This window comes from Micropterus salmoides, unplaced genomic scaffold (assembly GCF_014851395.1).
Source record: "Micropterus salmoides isolate LMB-PRFRI ecotype aquatic unplaced genomic scaffold, ASM1485139v1 Ms_hic_scaffold_19, whole genome shotgun sequence".
In the NCBI taxonomy this organism is placed as follows: Eukaryota; Metazoa; Chordata; class Actinopteri; order Centrarchiformes; family Centrarchidae; genus Micropterus; species Micropterus salmoides.
The window spans coordinates 3996650-4016919 of NW_024041039.1; the positions used below are offsets into that span (position 1 = coordinate 3996650).

At 41.3% G+C, this 20270-nt stretch overlaps 1 protein-coding gene across 1 annotated transcript in view; it reads left to right on the forward strand.

Annotated features, from left to right (window-relative positions):
- akap6 (A kinase (PRKA) anchor protein 6) overlaps nucleotides 1-20270 on the forward strand; it is a 235522-nt gene that overhangs the window by 198838 nt on the left and 16414 nt on the right. Inside the window, exons 17-18 of the mRNA XM_038728683.1 lie at nucleotides 11722-11805; nucleotides 12190-12342. Of these exons, the coding sequence (XP_038584611.1) occupies nucleotides 11722-11805; nucleotides 12190-12342 (237 nt within the window). The remainder of the gene's footprint in view (nucleotides 1-11721; nucleotides 11806-12189; nucleotides 12343-20270) is intronic.

The window sequence follows — 20270 nt, forward strand, 5'->3', positions numbered from 1 at the left end:
AATTAGACGAAAAGCTTTCTTTTCTTCCCACCTTTCTTTTAAATGAACATTTCAAGACCTCTGACCTGACCTTGCCATGAGTCACTGTGGAGAAACCCAAAAATGAAAAGAAAACATTTTGCACTTTGGAGTCAAGCTCTATACTACGCTGATATTTTAATGCATCCAGGTTTTGCCATAAATGTCACAAACACGGCGGTGGGAGAGGTACATCTTACTTTATTGTCTGCTTCCATTTTCAGTGAATTGCTCTAAAAGCCTTTAACGAATCCTCCTGACTTTCAGACTCCATTTATATGTAATGTTAAAAAACTGCAAAGCAGGAGACAGATGGATTATGGGTCAGTGGAGACGGGGCATCAAGTGTTTTTACATAATGTTGTGTGACCCATTTGAAGAAGTCTTATAAAAAGGATACATAGCACATTATTAACCCAAGTCTGATTTGTTTGTTTTTTTAAAGAAGAGACGTCACTCGTTAGGTTTTAAATTTATTCAGACAGACACTGTGTGTAAAAATCGGTGGTTCTCAAGCTGGATGGCAAAGTGCAATGGATGTCGAGGAGACCTAAAGTTGCAGGAATGTGATTCAATGAAAGGGCTCTGATGCAAGCAAGGCTATTTTGCTAACCTGAATCTTTTGTTTTATTTCAATCACCCGGGTTGTTAATGATTGATAAAAAATGAAATATCATGATCCTTACAATTAATAAGAAATAAAGACTCATTAACATCAGATCTTGCCAAATAATCATCATTTAGACATTTCCTTTTGTATCAAACCAAGAGATTGTCTGTTTCCAGTGCAAACAGGAACTGCTGCTAGCCAATCCAGCATGACAGGTACAGAGTGTAGACAACACCCAAATCAATGACTCCATGGCAAGATTATACACTGCTCAAAAAAATAAAGGGAACACTTGAACAACACAATGTAACTCCAAGTCAATCACACTCCTGTGAAATCAAACTGTCCACTTAGGAAGCAACACTGATTGACAATCAATTTCACATGCTGCTGTGCAAATGGAATAGACAACAGGTGGAAATTATAGGCAATTAGCAAGACACCCCCAATAAAGGAGTGGCTCTGCAGTTGATGACCGCAGACCACTTCTAGGTTTGCTGTGTCTGTCAGCGTAGTGTCCAGAGCACAGAAGCGCTACCAGGAGACAGGCCAGTACATCAGGAGACGTGGAGGAGGCCGTAGGAGGGCAACAACCCAGCAGCAGGACCGCTACCTCCGCCTTTGTGCAAGGAGGAGCAGGAGGAGCAAAATGACCTCCAGCAGGCCACAAATGTGCATGTGTCTGCTCAAACGGTCAGAAACAGACTCCATGAGGGTGGTACGAGGGCCCGACGTCCACAGGTGGGGGTTGTGCTTACAGCCCAACACCGTGCAGGACGTTTGGCATTTGCCAGAGAACACCAAGATTGGCAAATTCGCCACTGGCGCCCTGTGCTCTTCACAGATGAAAGCAGGTTCACACTGAGCACATGTGACAGACGTGACAGAGTCTGGAGACGCCGTGGAGAACGTTCTGCTGCCTGCAACATCCTCCAGCGTGACCGGTTTGGCGGTGGGTCAGTAATGGTGTGGGGTGGCATTTCTTTGGGGGGCCGCACAGCCCTCCACGTGCTCGCCAGAGGTATCCTGACTGCCATTAGGTACCGAGATGAGATCCTCAGACCCCTTGTGAGACCATATGCTGGTGCGGTTGGCCCTGGGTTCCTCCTAATGCAAGACAATGCTAGACCTCATTTGGCTAGAGTGTGTCAGCAGTTCCTGCAAGAGGAAGGCATTGATGCTATGGACCGGCCCGCCCGTTCCCCAGACCTGAATCCAACTGAGCACATCTGGGACATCATGTCTCGCTCCATCCACCAACGCCACGTTGCACCACAGACTGTCCGGGAGTTGGCGGATGCTTTAGTCCAGGTCTGGGAGGAGATCCCTCAGGAGACCATCCACCACCTCATCAGGAGCCCAGGCGTTGTAGGGAGGTCATACAGGCACGTGGAGGCCACACACACACTACTGAGCCTCATTCTGACTTGTTTTAAGGACATTACATCAAAGTTGGATAGTGTGTTTTTCCACTTTGATTTTGAGTGTGACTCCAAATCCAGACCTCCATGGGTTGATAGATTTGATTTCCATTGATAATTTTTGTGTGATTTTGTTGTCAGCACATTCAACTATGTAAAGAAAGGAGTATTTAATGAGATTATTTCATTCATTCAGATCTAGGATGTGTTATTTTAGTGTTCCCTTTTATTTTTTTGAGCAGTGTGCTTGTTGTGTGCATGAGCCAAAGTGTATGGATGGGAACTATAGTGCTAAAACAAAAGGAAAAATACCTGTCTTCATTTTGAGCTGCAAATACATTTAGTAACTGTAGTAAAACTCAGAATGTCCCATCAACATTGTGCTCATATTCTTTACACTCTACTCTATTTATTCACATACAGATATTTGCTATGTGTTTAATAAAAACTGTTAATATATTACATTTGCGTAAAATTATAAAACGGGTAGCTCAAATCAAGCAATCTGATTGGTTCATAGTGATATAATGAGCGTATACAACAGGTATGATGTTGAATTCCTTCGCACAGATCCGTATCACTCCACGACAAACAGGGTTCGAGTTACAATCTGAGCTTCGTGGGGGTCTCACGCCCCATTTACACCTGGTATTAAAATGCGATCTGATACAGATAAGATCACATTGGAGATAAATAGATAAATAGTGAGAGTAAATCTTTGCTTATTACGTGATTCAACATTTTCCTCTCTCACACACACGAAAACGCACACACACACAGCAGTCCATTACTTGCCCCAGATGTCTCAGGAACTCTCAGTTCTTTTAAATCAAGACTGAAGACTGAAAACTAGTAGATTGATAACTTACACAGCACTGTAACTGTCAGGTTTTCTTTTTCTTTGTTTTTAGATTTTAACACTGTGTGCTCTTTTGATTATTCCATCTCACACGGCTGATCCTCAGTTAACAGGGCCGAGTAGAATTACAAGGATTAGGAGTCCCTGTTTTCTCTGCTTTTAACTTGTTGACAGGTCTTTTACCAGAGTTTGTAGCGTGGACAATCTGGATTTACAGTGACGATTGTATCTAAGGAATAAGGGTTAGATTCCCGTTAGGGTTAGAGTCCCTAAGTGTTAAACGGTGATAGTTCCCTTTGGGTTAGAGTCCCTAAGTGTTAAACGGTTATAGTTCCCTTTGGGTTAGAGTCCCTAAGTGTTAAAGGGTTAGAGTCCCTAAGTGTTAAACAGTTAGAGTCCCTAAGTGTTAAACGGTTAGAGTCCCTAAGTAACTTGTTGACAGGGCCCGCTGTCAACCGCTTTTACCAGAGTTTGTAGCGTGGACAATCTGGATTTAAAGTGACGACTGTATCATAAGAAGGGTTAGAGTCCCCTTAGGGTTAGATTCCCTAAGTGACTAAAGGGGGGATAGAGTGGGAGATGGGGAATCAAAGGAGTAAAATAAGCAAAGGTGGGAGACCTGCCTGTTTTTATTTTCTATTTAACTTTCATACAAAAGTTAAATAGAAAAAACTTGCCTTGCTATTAAAGTGTTATTATTTTACGCACTGCCGGCCGGCGGCGTACAGTAGCAAGCATATTATCATATAAGTTCAAGTTACCAAAGTCAATCTACTGACGCTGGACAGTTTTTTAGTGGCTGCACAACAAACGGCAACGTGCAAATAGAGATAAATAAATAGTTCTAATAATTCTAGCCTTCGTTGTATGTTGCTTAGCATCCATCATGTGCTTTTTACCATACTGGCAGCCTGGTGGGACTACTTTTTGTATTCATAAAGAAATGTCTGTTGATGAAATAAAGTCAAATTGTGGTGCGTCTGTTAGCCTGCTTTCTTTTTGCCATACTTGGTAACCATTTTAGAGAAGCAATAGCTCACTTCAGGCCGTGATATACCCCCCTTAACTGTGATATAATGAGCGTATACCATGGCCTGTCGTCAGCTATTGAGTAACTAGTACACACACATGCAAATTGGTTGCATTAGTAACCCAATACATTCTTAAAACAACAATATAGGGCATAACAGGTTAAAAAATTTACTAAGAATTTGGAAAAAAAGCAACTTGCCGCTGCTAATCACAAATGTGTCAGCACCTAAAACTGAGTTTCACTAAAGGACTAAAATCTAAAAAGAGAGAGGTTTTCGGTTTGGTGTACAACCATGATTTGTCTACATGAAGGATTCGTTGGACTCCAGTTTGGGAATCTCTAGTCTTTGAGGTTGGTGGACAAGGTTGTGATTAAAAGGTTTATACTTCCAAACCGTGAAGGAAGGGATCTCTGAGCACTCCTCCTGCTCGCTGACAGTTGTCAAGGTGCTCTTGAACAATCATATGAGGCAGTGTGTGCTATGGTAACTAGCATTTATTTTATTTTTTTTTATAAATTCAGCTGAAAAGATAGAAGAAATGAAACTGGAAGGAAAAAATTAGGAAGTAACCCCGGAGACAGTAAGTAGAGGAATGGATGAGAGCGAGAAAGAGGGAGCGAGACAGTGCAGGAAGAAAAACAGAAATGTCAGGCGAGGAGAGAAAAGACGGAGAGATGGGGAAGTGTATGCAAACGACAAAGTTTGGCTAGCTGTAGGCGGTATTAGCAGCCGCAGAGGGAATATGTGTGTGGGAACAAATTGTCGACAGGAATTCATTAGGCTCGTTGTGCGATAACGAGTGCTTGTGGTTTTAATTGACTTAATCAACAAATAGAATTAATCAGAGATTTCTAATTAATGGTAATTGATTGAAATATCCACTGGGTCACTGTGCAAGCAGCCAAAATTTCTCCTTATCCTCCACTCTCTCCTCCTGTCTCTCGTCATTTCTCTCTCTCTTCGCTTTACAGTTTGTCCTTGTCTTTTCTCTTTCTCCTCCTTTCTCAGTTGTTTTTCTATCTATATCTTACTGTGTCTCAATATTTGTCTCTCTAATTTCTTTCTTTTGATCTGTTTCTGTCTTCTTCCTTCGTCATGGTCACTCTTCTCACCTTCTGCTCTGTTACTCGTTCTGTCTCTCTGTTTTTCTCGTCTTCTTTTCCACTTGCCCCTTTCTTCCTTTCATACTGTCTTTTTCATTTTGTCTTTCTCATTCTTTCCCTCACTTGTAGCTTGTTTAACTTTGTTTTGATTTCAGTAGTGGAACTCAGGTATCGAATCGGCACTAGTATCAAATGTTGCCCGGTCTGTCTCACTCTCATTTCAGAGTGCTTTACTGTTAGCACTCTAACAACCTCTACTCTCCTCTATCTTCTCCTCCCTCCCTCCCTTGTATCTCTACATCCCCCCCTCCTCTATCCCTCTCTTCACGGCAGGTCTTGGTAATTAGATTGTGGAGATGAGGAGGTGGAGGAGAGTTAAGAGGATTTTGTTTTAGGAGAGGGAGATTTAAGAATGAGAGAGATAGAGGGTGGAGTGGGAGAGAGAAAGAGAGATTGAGCTTGAAAGTGAGAAGGAGAGAGAGAGAGAGAGTGAAGGGGGAATTAGAGAACGAGGAGAGTAGATCCTCTTCTTTTTGTTTATCCAGAGTCGGTCACCCTGCCTGAAAGTGGATGCTGAGTGACAGACAGAAAAATACATGAAGAGAGAGAGGGGAGCGAAAACAAACAAGGAGATAAAGACATCACTTGTTCTTTTTCTGTCTCTCCTGTGATTGACCTTGAGTTTGAGCGTGTATAGAGACATACAAAGAAGACAACAACATTACACCCTGAGAGGAATGAGGGTTTTAGCCAGGGTTCTTGGAGTACATTTGGTTCTTGTTAACCCCTTCGTAGAATTCATCCGTCCATGCATTTTCGGCTACTCATGATGCCGTTCTTTCTAGCCATATTCTCCAGCTCCTCCGGTGAATCCTGAGGTATTCCCAGATGGGATATGTAATCCCTTCAGCGTAGGCTTCGATCAGGAGAAACCCTAATCAGATGCTGAACAACTTCAACTGGCTTCTCGTTTAAAATGAAGGAGCAGTGGTTCTACTCGGAGTACCTTCTAGATGTCTGAGCTTCTCTCTTTGTCTTTCAGGATGATCCTTGCCATATAAATTTCGGCGCTTTGTATCCGCAATCTTTTTTTTGTTTTGTTTTCCCTACCCAAAGGTTTGTGTTAGGTTTGGAACGTGGATTGGTTAAATCGAGAGCTTCCCATTTAATTTGAGCTCCCTTTTCACCACGACCGCCTGGTACATGGTAACAATACACCTGCCTATCGGGCTTTATCTTACTCTCGCTCAGGAACAAAACCCCAAGATACTGGGGGTGTTTTCACACCTAACCTGTTTGATTCTGTTTTAAACAAAGCCTGGTGCATTTACTAATTTCGTTTGTTTTGTTTTATGATGGCAGAAAAGCTGCCAGTCGACCTCTGGTGTGTACTAAACAACAGAAGTGAAAGCAATTTGTGTAAGCAATGTATTGTATATACCTATGCAGGTTGAGTTGGAATCTTATAATCAGTAATCTCTTTGTGAGCTCTTTGCAGCGCTGCAGAACAAATGTAAGAAACAGTAACTTTACTGTTTCTGTGTCACCCAAATTTGATTTCCCTATAAGGATCAATGTTGCCTTTTGATCACCACAATTGTCCAATCAGTTACCTGTCAGTCAAATAATTTGCTGTTTACAGCTGTTGGTTTGTTTTTAAAAATGTCAGCGTGAACAAAGCCTTCACACTCAAGTAACTGCAAGTAAGTAACTGGTTAAAAAAAGCAAGCAGAACATCATCGCATCATCTGCAAAAGGCAGAGGTGTAATCCTGAGGCCACTCACTGGACACACTCGTCCCTCCGCTGAAATGTCACAATAACGTCATTTCAAGATTGTAAATCAACAGAAGTTTTTTCTGCATAAACCATTAAACATATAGACATTTTCTTATATAAAGAGTTTTTAAGAATCATAGTAAATTCTTTGTTTTTATTTCCCAGCTTCACGTTAAAAATCAGCAGTTTCCTTGGGGTGTTTTTAATTTCCTGTCTCTGTCTTTTTGTTTCTTTCTGTTGGGCTCTGTCTTTGTTTTGTCTATCCCCATTTATCTCAGTTTCTTTGTAACTCACTTCTCTCTCTCTCTCTTCACGCTACCTCTCCAAGCCTTCCTCTCCGATCTCACACTTTCTGCTTTTCTGTCCGTCTCATTCCTCCCTCTACATCCTCAGTCTCTTTCTCTGCAGCCACTCCACGGCTTTCCATGTATTTTGGAAGAAAAGCTTTTTAGCAAATATTTGTCTGACTGTGTCTGTAGAGCCCTCTGAGTCAACATGGGCCCAGCCAGGCTCGACCCGAGAGAGAGAGGGGGAGAGAGAGAGAGGCAGAGAGATCAGTGCCTAAAAACCAGCAGTGCAGAAACAATAGAGACTTAGGATTCTCTCTTTCTCCCTCTGTCTGAAAATAAACTCAGAGAATATACATTTGCTATCTGAAATTTGACAAACTACAATCGTAGTACAGAAAATGATGATAAAAATTATATTTATCAATATTTAAACCACTCTTATCCACTGGAAAACATTAATGCTTTTCCAAGAGACAGGAAAACCAGGTGGTTTTTGTGGTGGTAAATGAAACCAAAAATACGTACTGTAAATTCTGTGGCCACTTGACTTGCACTAGCAAAACTTGTGTGTTTCCTGAAGGCCTAACAAGTGTTCTGAAAGCATTAACTTCCACATAAAACATTTGCAAAGCTGTACACTTGGATATTTCAGAACCAGCAGCTCAGTTCCTCCATCAGTGTCTACACCGGATGCATTCAACTACAGTATTGAAATGCTTTGATAGCACTCAAAACCCAATGCAAAATAAATGTAGGGATGTGTTAAGTCAGAAGAAAATAGACTTGAAGTGTAAAAATGTCATGTGAGCTATTATGCAGCCTTTGCAGGCAAATGTATTGATTAAATATTGAGGGGAATCGGTTCTGTCTGACAGCATGTTAAGCTGCTATCATTTGTTGCCATGTTTGCTGACTGTGATGTCAAAGTTATGCAAGAGCCAAGTGGATGAAATCAATCCAACATCTGTCTTGTCTAAAGGCTGATGTTAAGAACCTTTTCAGGTCGGCAGGTCATATTAATCGTAAAAATATCTCACAGTTGACGAGTAACACTTTCTGTTGTCGTAGCAGACTTTTAAGAGCAGATTTTAGAGTTATGGCCGTCTTCCTCTGACTCTTACATGCTGAATTATTGTTCTAGCTTCAGTCTAGTTTAATTCATCTTCCTGCGTACTCCACGCTGTCTGCTGCAGTTATTTGGCGCAGAGCGAGTATCACTCAGTCGTTTTGTTGTTGTTTAGAGCCTCCACCTTCAACGTAATACACACCTCCTGTTTGGAATAAATTTATCTGCAACCTCACACACAAACACACACCAGGCTTGTCCTCTTGATCCTGTCTGCTGTATTCTGCATCCCCATCTCCTGTTTAGACAACCAGGCAAGCCACAAATATGCTAAACTGAAGAGAGCGAGAAAGAGGAGATGAAATAAAGAAGAAGAGTTGAGTGTGCGTGAGAAAGAAGCAGAGTGTGTGTGTGTGTGTGTGTGTGTGTGTGTGTTTGCATGCAGGATAGAGGGAGAGAGGGAGTAAGATAATTCCATTTCATTGTAATAGTGTTTAATATTTATTGGAAAAATGTAAAGAAAATGTAAAGGAAGTGCTTTTCAGGCAGCGGGCAGGATTAGCATAATAGTTTGGGGCTTGGACGTGTTTGGTCCCTGCCGCAGAGGAGTAAGTCTGTCCCCTCTATTCTCTGTGACACACACACTCACACATACATGCATATGTTTGCACACACATCTACACACACTTGTGCACACGCCTGCATGAGTAAACATGCAAACACACACACACTCACTGACCTTTGCGTGTGGAAACTCATCAGCATATAGTGATTTATAATAGGCACTGCCAATCCTTGTGTTTCTCTTTCCCCCCTCTTTTTTGCATTTATTAGACAGGAGCAGAGCGGGAAGCAGGGTGGGGGGGTATTGGCTGTTTTGTCATTTATTTTATGCACTGTTACTGCTGATCAAGGATCTGTGTGCTGAATTTGACTTTATGCTAATGAATTATTATGAATGACCTGAATTTAACAGCGCTGAACTGTGGAGAATTGAAAAACTAAATAAACACAAATTTGTTTGTTGTTTATTTATTGTGTACGATGATTTAAAGGGACAGTAAGTGATTATAATCCAATACACTTTTTCATAAATTCAGCAAATATTCTCTCACGGTTTGCTAGCTCTCCGGTTTGTGTGTGCTTTGAAAAAAAAAAAAAAAATACGTTTTTCTTACACAGCCCTGGCTCTGTATATGTGGTGAAAACCTTCCCCACCAAATAGTTTCAGCAAATCTGCGACAGGTGGTGTTAGTGCTCGTGCCCCGGAGCAGTGGGAGAGAGAGTTCTATACACCAGCACATTTGAACATGCTAGACTCCAGGCACTGTGAAGAAGGAGCTGAGAAACAGCCAAAAAGGAAAAGGGCCGAAGAGTGTAAACAGAGAAGGAAGTTATGTGACCAGGCAAGGGCAAAGGCCTTTCTATGCAGGGGAGCAGAGCTTCTGAGGGTGCACTGAAGGGAGGGGTGTATTTGTTACAATCCTTCTGCAGAATCACTTACTTTAGTACAACTCAAGTCTTATTTCCGTAGCTTTGTCTTATCATTTCTCTCTCGTAACAATAACGTAACCCACCACATTAATTGCTGGGCTCTGCGAATGTGACGACATCGCTACAACAATGTCTGATGGTTCAGACAGGTTGGAAACAGGTCAACAGTCTGTCTAGATTAGCTCTTTATTTGGAGGTGAAACTGAAAGGGAGTGCTCCTGAAAATGTTGGTGTTAATCCCTCTGTATGCACAAGTCAAGATTTATTAAAAAATGCATGAAAACATTCAAATAAGAATAAGAAAGTTAACAAATAGATAGAAAACATTGATACAGTGATAAATGAATCCAACACATTTGCAGAGAGCATTAAAATAAGCACAGGTCTTGAACCAACCAGTAAGTTATATGTTATAGGACAGAGAGATCGGTTTAGTTCCTATTTTATAACATTTCTTGACATCGCTTGGTGGACTGTGACAACACAAGGGCACTAATGGAAATGAGCCCAGGACTTGTTTTACACCTTAATAACCAAACCAAACCCCTGCTTACTTTAGCCCCGGATGTTTTGACTGTAGCCCCGAATGTAACACAACAGCAATAAAAATATTTTCTATGTTAATATGCAATAATCTTCATGACGCAGCCTGTCTCACAGGTCTTCAAAGAGCGGAGGCAACTCGCAATAATATTGCTACATTTTGTTTGAAGTTCACGTAACGTGACCCCCCCACACTGTTACTCAGCCTGCCTGCATTTAGAGTGAGCACGGAGAGAGAGAGAGAGAGAGAGAGAGAGACCACTGCTCACAGCTTCAGGGCTTGTCAGCGACTTCTGAATTGTCCCTAGCAAAACTGTAATCAGTACATTTAAATATAAATGTTGTCGGTCAGTGAGAGAATATCATGACACCTGACCGCGACACTGACACTTGACGCTCTGTGTCCTGCTGTCTCCGTCCCCCTCGCTCTGAGACACTACTGTTTTACTGTCTCCAGGATGCTTCATTCCCTCTAAAGCGGCTGTGAGCTGCACGTTATCAGAAGTGAACATTTGTGTGGATCACAAGTGTTTTCAGTTTCGGTTTTCTTCCTCTGATGAAGAGCAGTGCGCACGTCTCATCGAGTAGGCTACAAGTCAAATTATTTATTTATATAGGCCTAAATGTTTTTTAAAAATGGGCCAACGATCGTCCCATAAACCATAGGACAATACTGACATTGGGCTGGCCCAATCACATCTCTTACTCGCCCCCAGTCCCTTCCCATATGCTCGAGCTGTTTGTTGTGATGTGCATTACATTCTATCATATTTTTATATTCTGAATTGTCACCTGCCACCTAAATTGTGTCCTTCCCTTTATAAAAATAAATACATTTCCACCTTAAATTGGTGCAGAAAATGTCTCCAGAATTCAAGAAATTAAGTGTTTAATGCTCAAAATCTCCCCCCTATGGAAGATTTCATCAATAATTTTTTTTTTTTATCTGAATTCAAATGAATTAAGCTAATTTATCATTGAGGTGAAAAGGTGCCATATGCACATTTAAAAAGACTTTAGGCTACTTCAGGCATATGTATGTATACTCAGCTGGGATTAAATTAAATGAGAAAAGTTGATGTACAGGAGAAACATGTCTGACAGCAAAACAGATTTGCTGAAATGCAAAATCAGGTTTAAAGCCCAGATTTCAGAGGGAGCCCCCCCCCCCCGTTAATATTATCAGTGTTAATTATTATCAGTAGTAATTATCAAAATCATAATAAATGTAGGCTATATATATCATTTACTCTTGCTTTATAGATGTACTTTGGGTAGGCGGCAGTGGGGGGTGAAAACATGAAAGATTTCTGAGCTGGGCTAAGCCCCCAATGTTTTAAGAGCCTGGAACCGCCTGACCTTAAATGTTTGCATAGAAGGAGCTGTTCTAATGTAAAAGACAAGATTATTTTAAATGTAGGAACCATAATGTGGTTATGCTATTGTAATAATTTTATATTTTCTGTGTTTTGATGACCTTTTTGTTTCTTCTGGTCACCCACCAGTCTCTGTGTTCAGAAGTGCGATCCAGACGCCGAGGAGTCTCATCTGTTCTGAAACTCTGCCAGAAGCTGCTGCAACAGAGCCAGGTATGTAAAAAAAAGAAATCAGGTCATCACAAATGACCTGACAAAATCAAAGACATTCAACTTTACTTAGGCTTTATCACCAATGACTTCACTTGGATTTGACCCTTACAACTTAAAAGACTTGACCCCCTCCCGTTATCCGAAGAAGAAGAATGTAAACTGGTCTCAGTAGAAGACAGTATTTTGATTATTTCTTAGATATTTCTTTCCCTTCATGAAACCCTGGGGAGTCAGTGACAATTCCTCATGAATCATCTTAACCTTGAGAGAGGAATTGTATTATTGTACACTCTTAAAATCATGAATTTAATCATATGATAAGCATGATAATAGCCTTTATAATTCTGACAAAAACTGTTTCTACAATCCCCACCTCTGGGACAGTCGGGCCCCATGGCGGAGGTAGGCCCAGAGGCGGAGCAGCACCGGGAGGCCCTGCAGCTGCTGTCAATCAACCTGGAGAGGAGGTGGGAGGCGATCGTGATGCAGGCGCTGCAGTGGCAGAACAGACTGAAGAGAGAGCTGAGAGAGCAGCAGGTTAGAGCGCTCTGACATTTACACTTTACATCCTTCAATGTGCACTGCAGGCAGTCAGCTGATGCACTGTTACACTCAGTGAGCATGTCAGAGTTTGATTTGATGCTAAGATGCAGCGTGAAAGACAGATGGTGCTGTGATTGAAGCGGCAAGGTTTTGGTTATGGAACAATCCTCACAGCCCGAGATAGTGTCATAATGTTTTGTGAAATAAGCATCAGCTCCGGAACAAAGCACAAACTTTAATATTAACATGACCTAGTCTAGCTGTTTTTATATGTTGCCCTGATAAAACTGGGCAACATTAATTTTATTAAGGTTTGTGTAACCGTTTTTTTGTCTGAGGTCCTGTTTATACCATGTAATGAAAGATGCACTGAAAAATCAACAAATGCAATGATAAACTAGGCGGTAGTACCTGATCTCTTCTCACTCAGTTGTTGCCTTTTGTATTTTGATAGAAGATCCTCATTTAACTATTTATATACTCTATAAAACGTAACAAAACTGACCTTTGAAGTTTTATATTAGCTTAGGCTGCTAACTCTGATTTGGTTTCCAGAAAGCTAGGAGTCAGCTTTGATTCCCAGTTAAACTTTGAGAAATACTTCAAGCTGCTTTTTCAGACTTTTCAGAATTTTCCAGAAATAAAAATTGTTATCTTTCAAACAGCTGTGACAAATCACACAGTGTTTTTTCTTCTTCCCCTAAACATACTGTTACTTTAAATATTCATAAAGTCTAAAGATATAGTTTGTCCTGTGGCCTTTGGGTGATTTAAGAAAAGAAAATGATCGAAACGGCTCATAACCTGGGGATTATGAATGTGCTCTGTAAATTGCATTCCAACCTGCCCATTACATTTGACAAGGTTCTTGTGCAACAGTGGCAATATTATCCTGACAGTGGTGGTAGGGAAAGTTCAGGGGGTCACCAAAAGCATTAGGAATCTCTCTGTGAGGACCACAAAGCGCAGATGAAGATATCTCAAGATCGATGGAACAATGGACTGATATCCAACTAGACTACCTGTCGTCACCATCCAGATGTTCCGCCACCATCAGACCAAAACTATATGTGTCTGTTTGGACTTTTAAAGCCCATAGAGGCTGAAGCCAGTTACGACGGCTCCACTCTAAATCAGTGAAACAGTCCACAAGAAGCCAGCTGATGAAAACTAATCTGTTAGTTCTCCAGTGCGATCAGTGTCACAGAAACAATGTTTTCTCTGCCACTTCCTCCGCAAACAGAAGAAACTTGGCAAATTACATTTTACCACTTTGACAGTTTCCATATCACAACACCACGGGTGTCTGCCGCCATGACGGCGCGCCGCCAAAAGGTTTGTCTTATTAGAAATCGTCAGTCATTGAACCGATTCGGGTTCCACGTCTCAGGTACGAGCCACTCGCTGATCACAGTGACGGTTTAACGCCGCAGGATGACAGCTCAGCACATGTGCAGCTCTTGTGAGAATGTGAAGTACTGAGTGCTGTGGGTGAAATATCGCTCACGAAGGAGTCGTCCGAGCCGAGCTGATCGGGCCGGACGAGGCACAGAGAGAGGAGGGAGAGAGACCTCAGTGCTTTATTCAACTGATGTAACGTGAAGGCAGAGAGCTGCAGCAGAGTGGAGCTGTTATGGACTCTAATGATGATGAATATGGTTCAATAGAGACAGAAGAAGAGGTACATTTTAAAATAAAGTGAAGCGTTTTGCAGAGACACACTCACATTCACACTTATGTAAGCACACTGACATAAATATGCTTGCATGTAGAAACAGTGTCAGTGTGAGAGCGCACACACACACACACAGGCGCTATATATTGATTCCCAGCAATTAATTGACGGATAGCGACGTGTTAAGAGCTCAGAAAGAGGAGAGGGAGAAGGAAAGTGGGCGGGAGGGAAAGAAAGGGTGACAGGGAGGGGTGTGGGAGGAAAGGAAATTTCTAAATGCAAAACTAAAGCTAAGAAAGCAAAACCAGACGACATCTCACAACCTCAGTTCAGTCAGGATAACTTTTACCAAAGACACTGATATTTGCTCTGCAGAAATTTACGTTTTGTGCTATGGCTCTGTTCTGGGATCTCCCTGCTCTTCCAAGCAACTACGTGGAAATCCATGAAGCGGGGAGAGCAACAGCAAAGACCCCTCTAGGGTACAGAACAGAGCAGGCATCAATAAAAACAGAAATGACATGATTAATCAGACACCGACTGAAAGGAGGAGCTGGGGGTGGCGGCGGGTTACAAGCTGCTTGCAGAGGAAGCAGCACGGGCAGGCCGGCTGGACGGTAGCGGCTTAGAATTTGCCAATGAATGGTAAAAGGGGAATCGTGATCTGAACTTGACTTTGTCGCTTGGCTAAACTTGCGCCATGCTCTACTTTTTAGTTTGATCAATCCAGAGCAATAATTAGTTGAGTTTCCCTTCAGTTAAGTAAGTTTTAAGTACATTTTTGCAAAATAAAATCTGAATCAGTGATGACAGACGGTGATTTTTGTATAGAACATTTTAGTCTAGTGGAGAGCTGGTGAATGTTTTGTCAACAGAAGCAAACAATCTTTCCAGATTGTTTCACCTGAGCCACCAAGCTTACACTTTTTTGTGGTATTTTAACTCAATTTTTATATGTGATGGAAATAATGGAAACACATCTGGTTGTTTACATGATAATATAATTCACAACAAAGCTTATTTCTTTGATTTAACTGATTTTTTGGGGGCATTAAGTTCAACAGTTTTTGCAGAACTACTATTTCCAGGTTGAAATTCAGGACAATATTGTTTCATAGTTTAATGCCTGTGTTGTCCTGGGACGTGAGCTACTGCATTCACGCGTTTACCTTTGCAGCGATCAATAACGTTGAACCAAAAACCATGTGGGATGAGTGGTGGCTCATTCATGAATGTGTTTAAATGAGTGAGAATCAGCCTCATTCTGATGCACTTTGTGCTGTTTGAGGTGGGACTCTCTCTCCCTGCCTCGTACATTCAAACACAAATACACACACACACACACATTGTAGTGGAGGAGAAGACAAATAACAGAGGCCAGACACTTTGACCTCGCTGCCTGGCTGGAGAGTAATTTTGCTTCTGCTGGAGATGGGAGAGGAATAGAGAGAGAGTAGGAGAATGAAGTGTAGAGCGAGAGAGAACCAGAGAGGCGTATATCTGGGTGGTTTAGCTTATAAATGAACACTTCTGCTCGGTGATAAAACGATAGCCCTCTCCTGGTCTGTGTGTGTGTGTGTGTTCGAGAGAGTGTTTGTGTAAATGAGTCTGCTTGCTTGTGTACAAATGCCTGCTGGTGTGCATGTTTCAGACTTAAACTGCCTGATGTTTATGTGTAAATGTATGAAAGCAATGTGTGTGTGTGTGTGGGACTGTGATCTTATACTACACACATATTTGGGTTGCTCATGTCCGAGTTTACGGGCTCACATTAATCTGATTGTTGCCCGTAATCTGACAAAGGCACCAGTTGGACTCAGATGTTTACATGATGGGACAGAACTGTTATAATCAAGGATATTTTTTGTCACAGCTGGATTGCAAAGTTATCTTGGCAACTGGACTGAAACGATTTGTAAATTCATAAATTAGTTGATTTTCAGAAAAAGTATCTGCCAACAATTAGTATGTCTGATTAATCCCGTTTTTTGTTGAACATGTGATTTTGTATCGCAGGCATTGTTACAGTGAGATATACATTTTCTTCTCTCCTTGTATTTTTTGTTTGATGTAAATGAGTCTAAACTTAAGCTGCAGGGTGTTGTGAGGATGAGATTTCACTAAGTATACCTGTTAGTCAGACTTAATATATGGAAATTATACTTTAGAACACTTTCCTCACTATTATGAAATATATTTTAGAGCAGAGTGATGAGCAACATATGGAGGTTTTCATTCACCCTTTGCAATTACATTCAAAGCAGCCAGTCTGCTCCTCCACTCTGCATGGAGAGGTGATTTATCTGCGCGGTTCTATTCATTTTGAATCAGACCGGTGACGCTGGGCTCCCTCAGCACTTTGACAACTGGTACAGCAGAGAGCCAGCAGAGACTCAAGCAGCAGCAGCAGCTCCTGGAGGAGCACAGGCACATGAATAATCACCCAGACGCTGCTAGATAGCTCCGCTCTCCTTGGGCCTTCCAGCAGATGCTATGCTAACAAATGGGAGCAGTCAAACCAGAGCTAATGGGAAAAAGTTCCAGTTTTCACCCCCCAAAAAACACAGCTAAGGCCCCTCGCATGCACACAAACATACACAAACACTGTCAGTGGCTACGATTAAGGCAGTTAACACAGAGAGGTGGAGCTGCTGTGAACACAAGACCCTGATAATGTTCATGGGAGTATAATCACAGTCAGTAATGCTGTAAAAATGTGCGGTTTATTTTAACCTGTTTCCCAACGCAAAACAGCTTTTCATAATTGTTAGGAAATTATTAAATCCACAGGATGAACCCTTTTCATTTTAATGATCACATAGGCTGTGTTCGAAACAGGCTAAACTGCTGTCTCAGAAGTTGTCTAACAGGACAGCGAGGCATAAAGTGCTGTTTGCAACGTCTCAAACGATCCCTTTCTGTCGCGTAAGATGCCTTCAAACTGTCCGGACAGTTTTGAAGGCCTATTACCCAGAAACGGCTGCAGTAGCTTTCGAAAAGATGGCAGACAAACAAGCCAAATTCGTACACAAAGATACGTTTTTAAAAGTTTTTAGTAGTTTTCTCGCTTTTTGAAAAGTCAGCGTGAACTAAACACTGAACTATCATATTAGCCCACGACTGTAACCAGCCAAGTTTGTTCAGTCTGATTTCTGAGGCGTCTGTTACCCATTTGGCTTTTCAATAGCTAGTTAGCTGATGCTAAGGCTAGCTTCTCTTCTGACAGCCAGAGGAGACGCAAGACGGCGTGCTGACTTCGAGATGCCTTCACTTGAAAGTGATGCCTTCTGGGGCACCTGTCTAGTACGGCAGCGACGCAACTGCCTTCCGTTCCAAATACAGCCATGATGTTTCGTCTACATCCAGCTTCAGGCTTTAAGAATAAATAAATCATCAGGGTGTTGTTTGTTCTGTCCATCACTTTTGTGCGTTGACTTCTAAAGCATGCTACTGCTTTTAACTGTTTGGCTCTCTCTTTTTTAAGCAAATTTTCACCCACAGCCAGTGTCACAACTATATGGATGTTAACTGTAGCTAGCTAGCAACATACCTACTGACATTGTGTGTCTGTGCGTGTTGAAAACTCAGCTGCACAAAGCATTTTTGCTCAAGTCACACCAGTCTAAAGCTGCATTTAGACTGAATGCTAACAAACATTTTCTCACTTTATTTGAACAATTCTTTACACTGTTAGCTAGCTAAAAACATATCAACCGTGTGATGTGTTTGTTTGGACCGATTCCAAAACATCTCACCAGAAACAGCAGTTCCTTCTGTTTCCTCCAGTTCTGTTCTTTTCCCTGTGTAATACAGTCTTCGGATGAGTTAAAATGTTTTGCTCAGACTCAGGGTTACAGCACCACCTGGAGCTCTCCTGCGTCTGCTTGTGTCCTTTCACATGTTTCCATTGACCTTGTGTAGCCTACAACCCTGCCATGTCTAAATTTGCTTCACATTCAGTCTGAACAAACTTTAACAGCTTTGTTCTTGGTGGAGGAGGACTTGGTTGAGTGTGAACATTTTTAAGGGTGGAAGAAACTTGAGAAATATAGGAGCCTATATGAGGAGGTCCTCTACATTCATGATGTTTTAAAATCTTTGTAGACAGTTTAGGGGAAGTACCAGATTTATAAAACCAGTATCTGAGCATCAGATGAAACTACTTGTTTGTATCTACAACACAACCAGCGGTTCTCAAAGTGGAGTCCGGGGACCCCCCAGGGGTTCTTGACAGGGTTTCAGGGGGCAAAAAGGGGTCCATCCATGAGTAACACAAAGACAGAATGTATGACTATTTTGGTCATAGGTTTTGTACACTTTCTGTGATAAAACATCTAAAAGCAAAAATGCAATCAGATGAGGGACCTTGGGATTAAAATTTATCAAATCCATGTTTCCAAAGTCAGCTTCAGGAACATCTGGACCAAACAGTTTACGGAGGGAATACCCTGGTATGTTGTTGGAGTCTGGGTGGGAAATTATCGCCACTGTTTGACTAGTAAATTTGTCTGCTCTGCCAGCTTGCCAGCTCTGACTCTTTTGGCAGGTAACCAGCAACACTTTTAGAGTTATTTTCTTCTTTAAAAAATCTGTTAATGAAGTCGCTGTGGCCACCAGACCACCAGAAGTCACCTCCCTCCTCTGTCCTGGGTCATAAAAATACTCACAATTCAGCTGTAAACTGTTACAAAATTATAGAAATGAGATAAATTACAGATATAAATTACATACAAGGTTTTCGTGGGTCATCAAATACTCGATTTGATTGGATTAGGCTGATTGATAGCCTCTCTCCTCAGTGCTGAATGTGTTTTTGAATGCGTCTGCAGTGGCAAAACCCAGTTCAGTCATTACCCCCATCTCCCTTATCAGCACAAGGGGAATAAACACAAATCTAATAGAAATTCATTACGCAGACCCATATCCACACACACACACTCTCTCACACACAGAGCCAACTAGTTTATTAGATTAATAGGCTATGAATGGCTAATACGAATTACCCCCCTCTCTTGTTAACGAGACGCGGAGCAATTTGTATAATTATGTCTGTGGAAGGGAAGAATTCCTGTGTCTAAGCATATTTTTAGACAGCCGAGCTTTCTGAAGGCTTTTGATTACGTATTTACTTTGGGGTTTTCAGCTTCGTGCTCTTTCTCTCAGAAGTCGTTTTTGAATAATTCATTGCTTTGTTCCAGAGCGGAATAATTTGTGTTGAGATTTATGAGCAATTGCTTTGGGGTGGGCTGATTTTACTCTTTTTACTTTCTTTTTTTTTTTTAAATGATCTCAGAACATGTTTTCTCAGAGTCGGGTGTCAGTGTGTCTCTTTCAAACGGAGGCCTGAGTCGAGACGGCGCTCTCAGAGAGGACACAGGATTTTCAGCACGTCTTTTTAAAGAGTTTGCTGCCAAAACAAGATGCACAACATCAGAAAAAATATAACCTATACTCCCACAGTGTTTGAGAGCACAGAATAAAACATGTGCACTTAAATTAATAACAGATACTCTTATTAAATGTCTGTCTGAACCGACCATTTGGTCTCATATTAGGCTTTTTGAAAAGTGGAACTGTAAGTTATTAAGCCCTGTTTTAGAAATTTACTGGAAATTAGTGTCAGGAATAAAATATAATTAGACAGATTGCTTCACCAGTATCAAGAAAATGATACTTGCTTCCAGTTTTATTTTAAACACATGGATTTTAGGACTTGATAATTACAAAAATTACTTGTTAAGATGTATTTTTTAGCAGTGTATTAAGTGGTGAACACACACTGCATGTCAAAGAATAAAATTGTGGGGTAAGTATATTAATGTTTTTATTTCTGTACATGTCCACCTTACACCAGCATCGTACCTGAGGACCTTAAAGATCAGATGTACACTAATTAATAGACTCAAGATCAGAATACCAGTCTGATGAATCTTTTATTTTTGCATTTCCAGATATCTTGAAGTGTTACGCACTCCTTGGTTTGAGAATCTCCATCCTCTTAAAGACAACATGAAATGACTGAGAGTAATACTGTAGTTCAACATTTGGGGAAATTGGCGTGTTCTCTTTTTTATCTGATGCATATCCAGCCGAGCTGGAGCCTGGAGGCAATTAGCAAAGCTTAACATAAGCACTGGAAGCTGGAAAACAACTTGTCTGGCTCTGTCCGAGATATATATGTTATATTTAAATAACATAAAGTTAAATATACTGTGTTCTTATTCAGTTATGACACGTGATGCACATT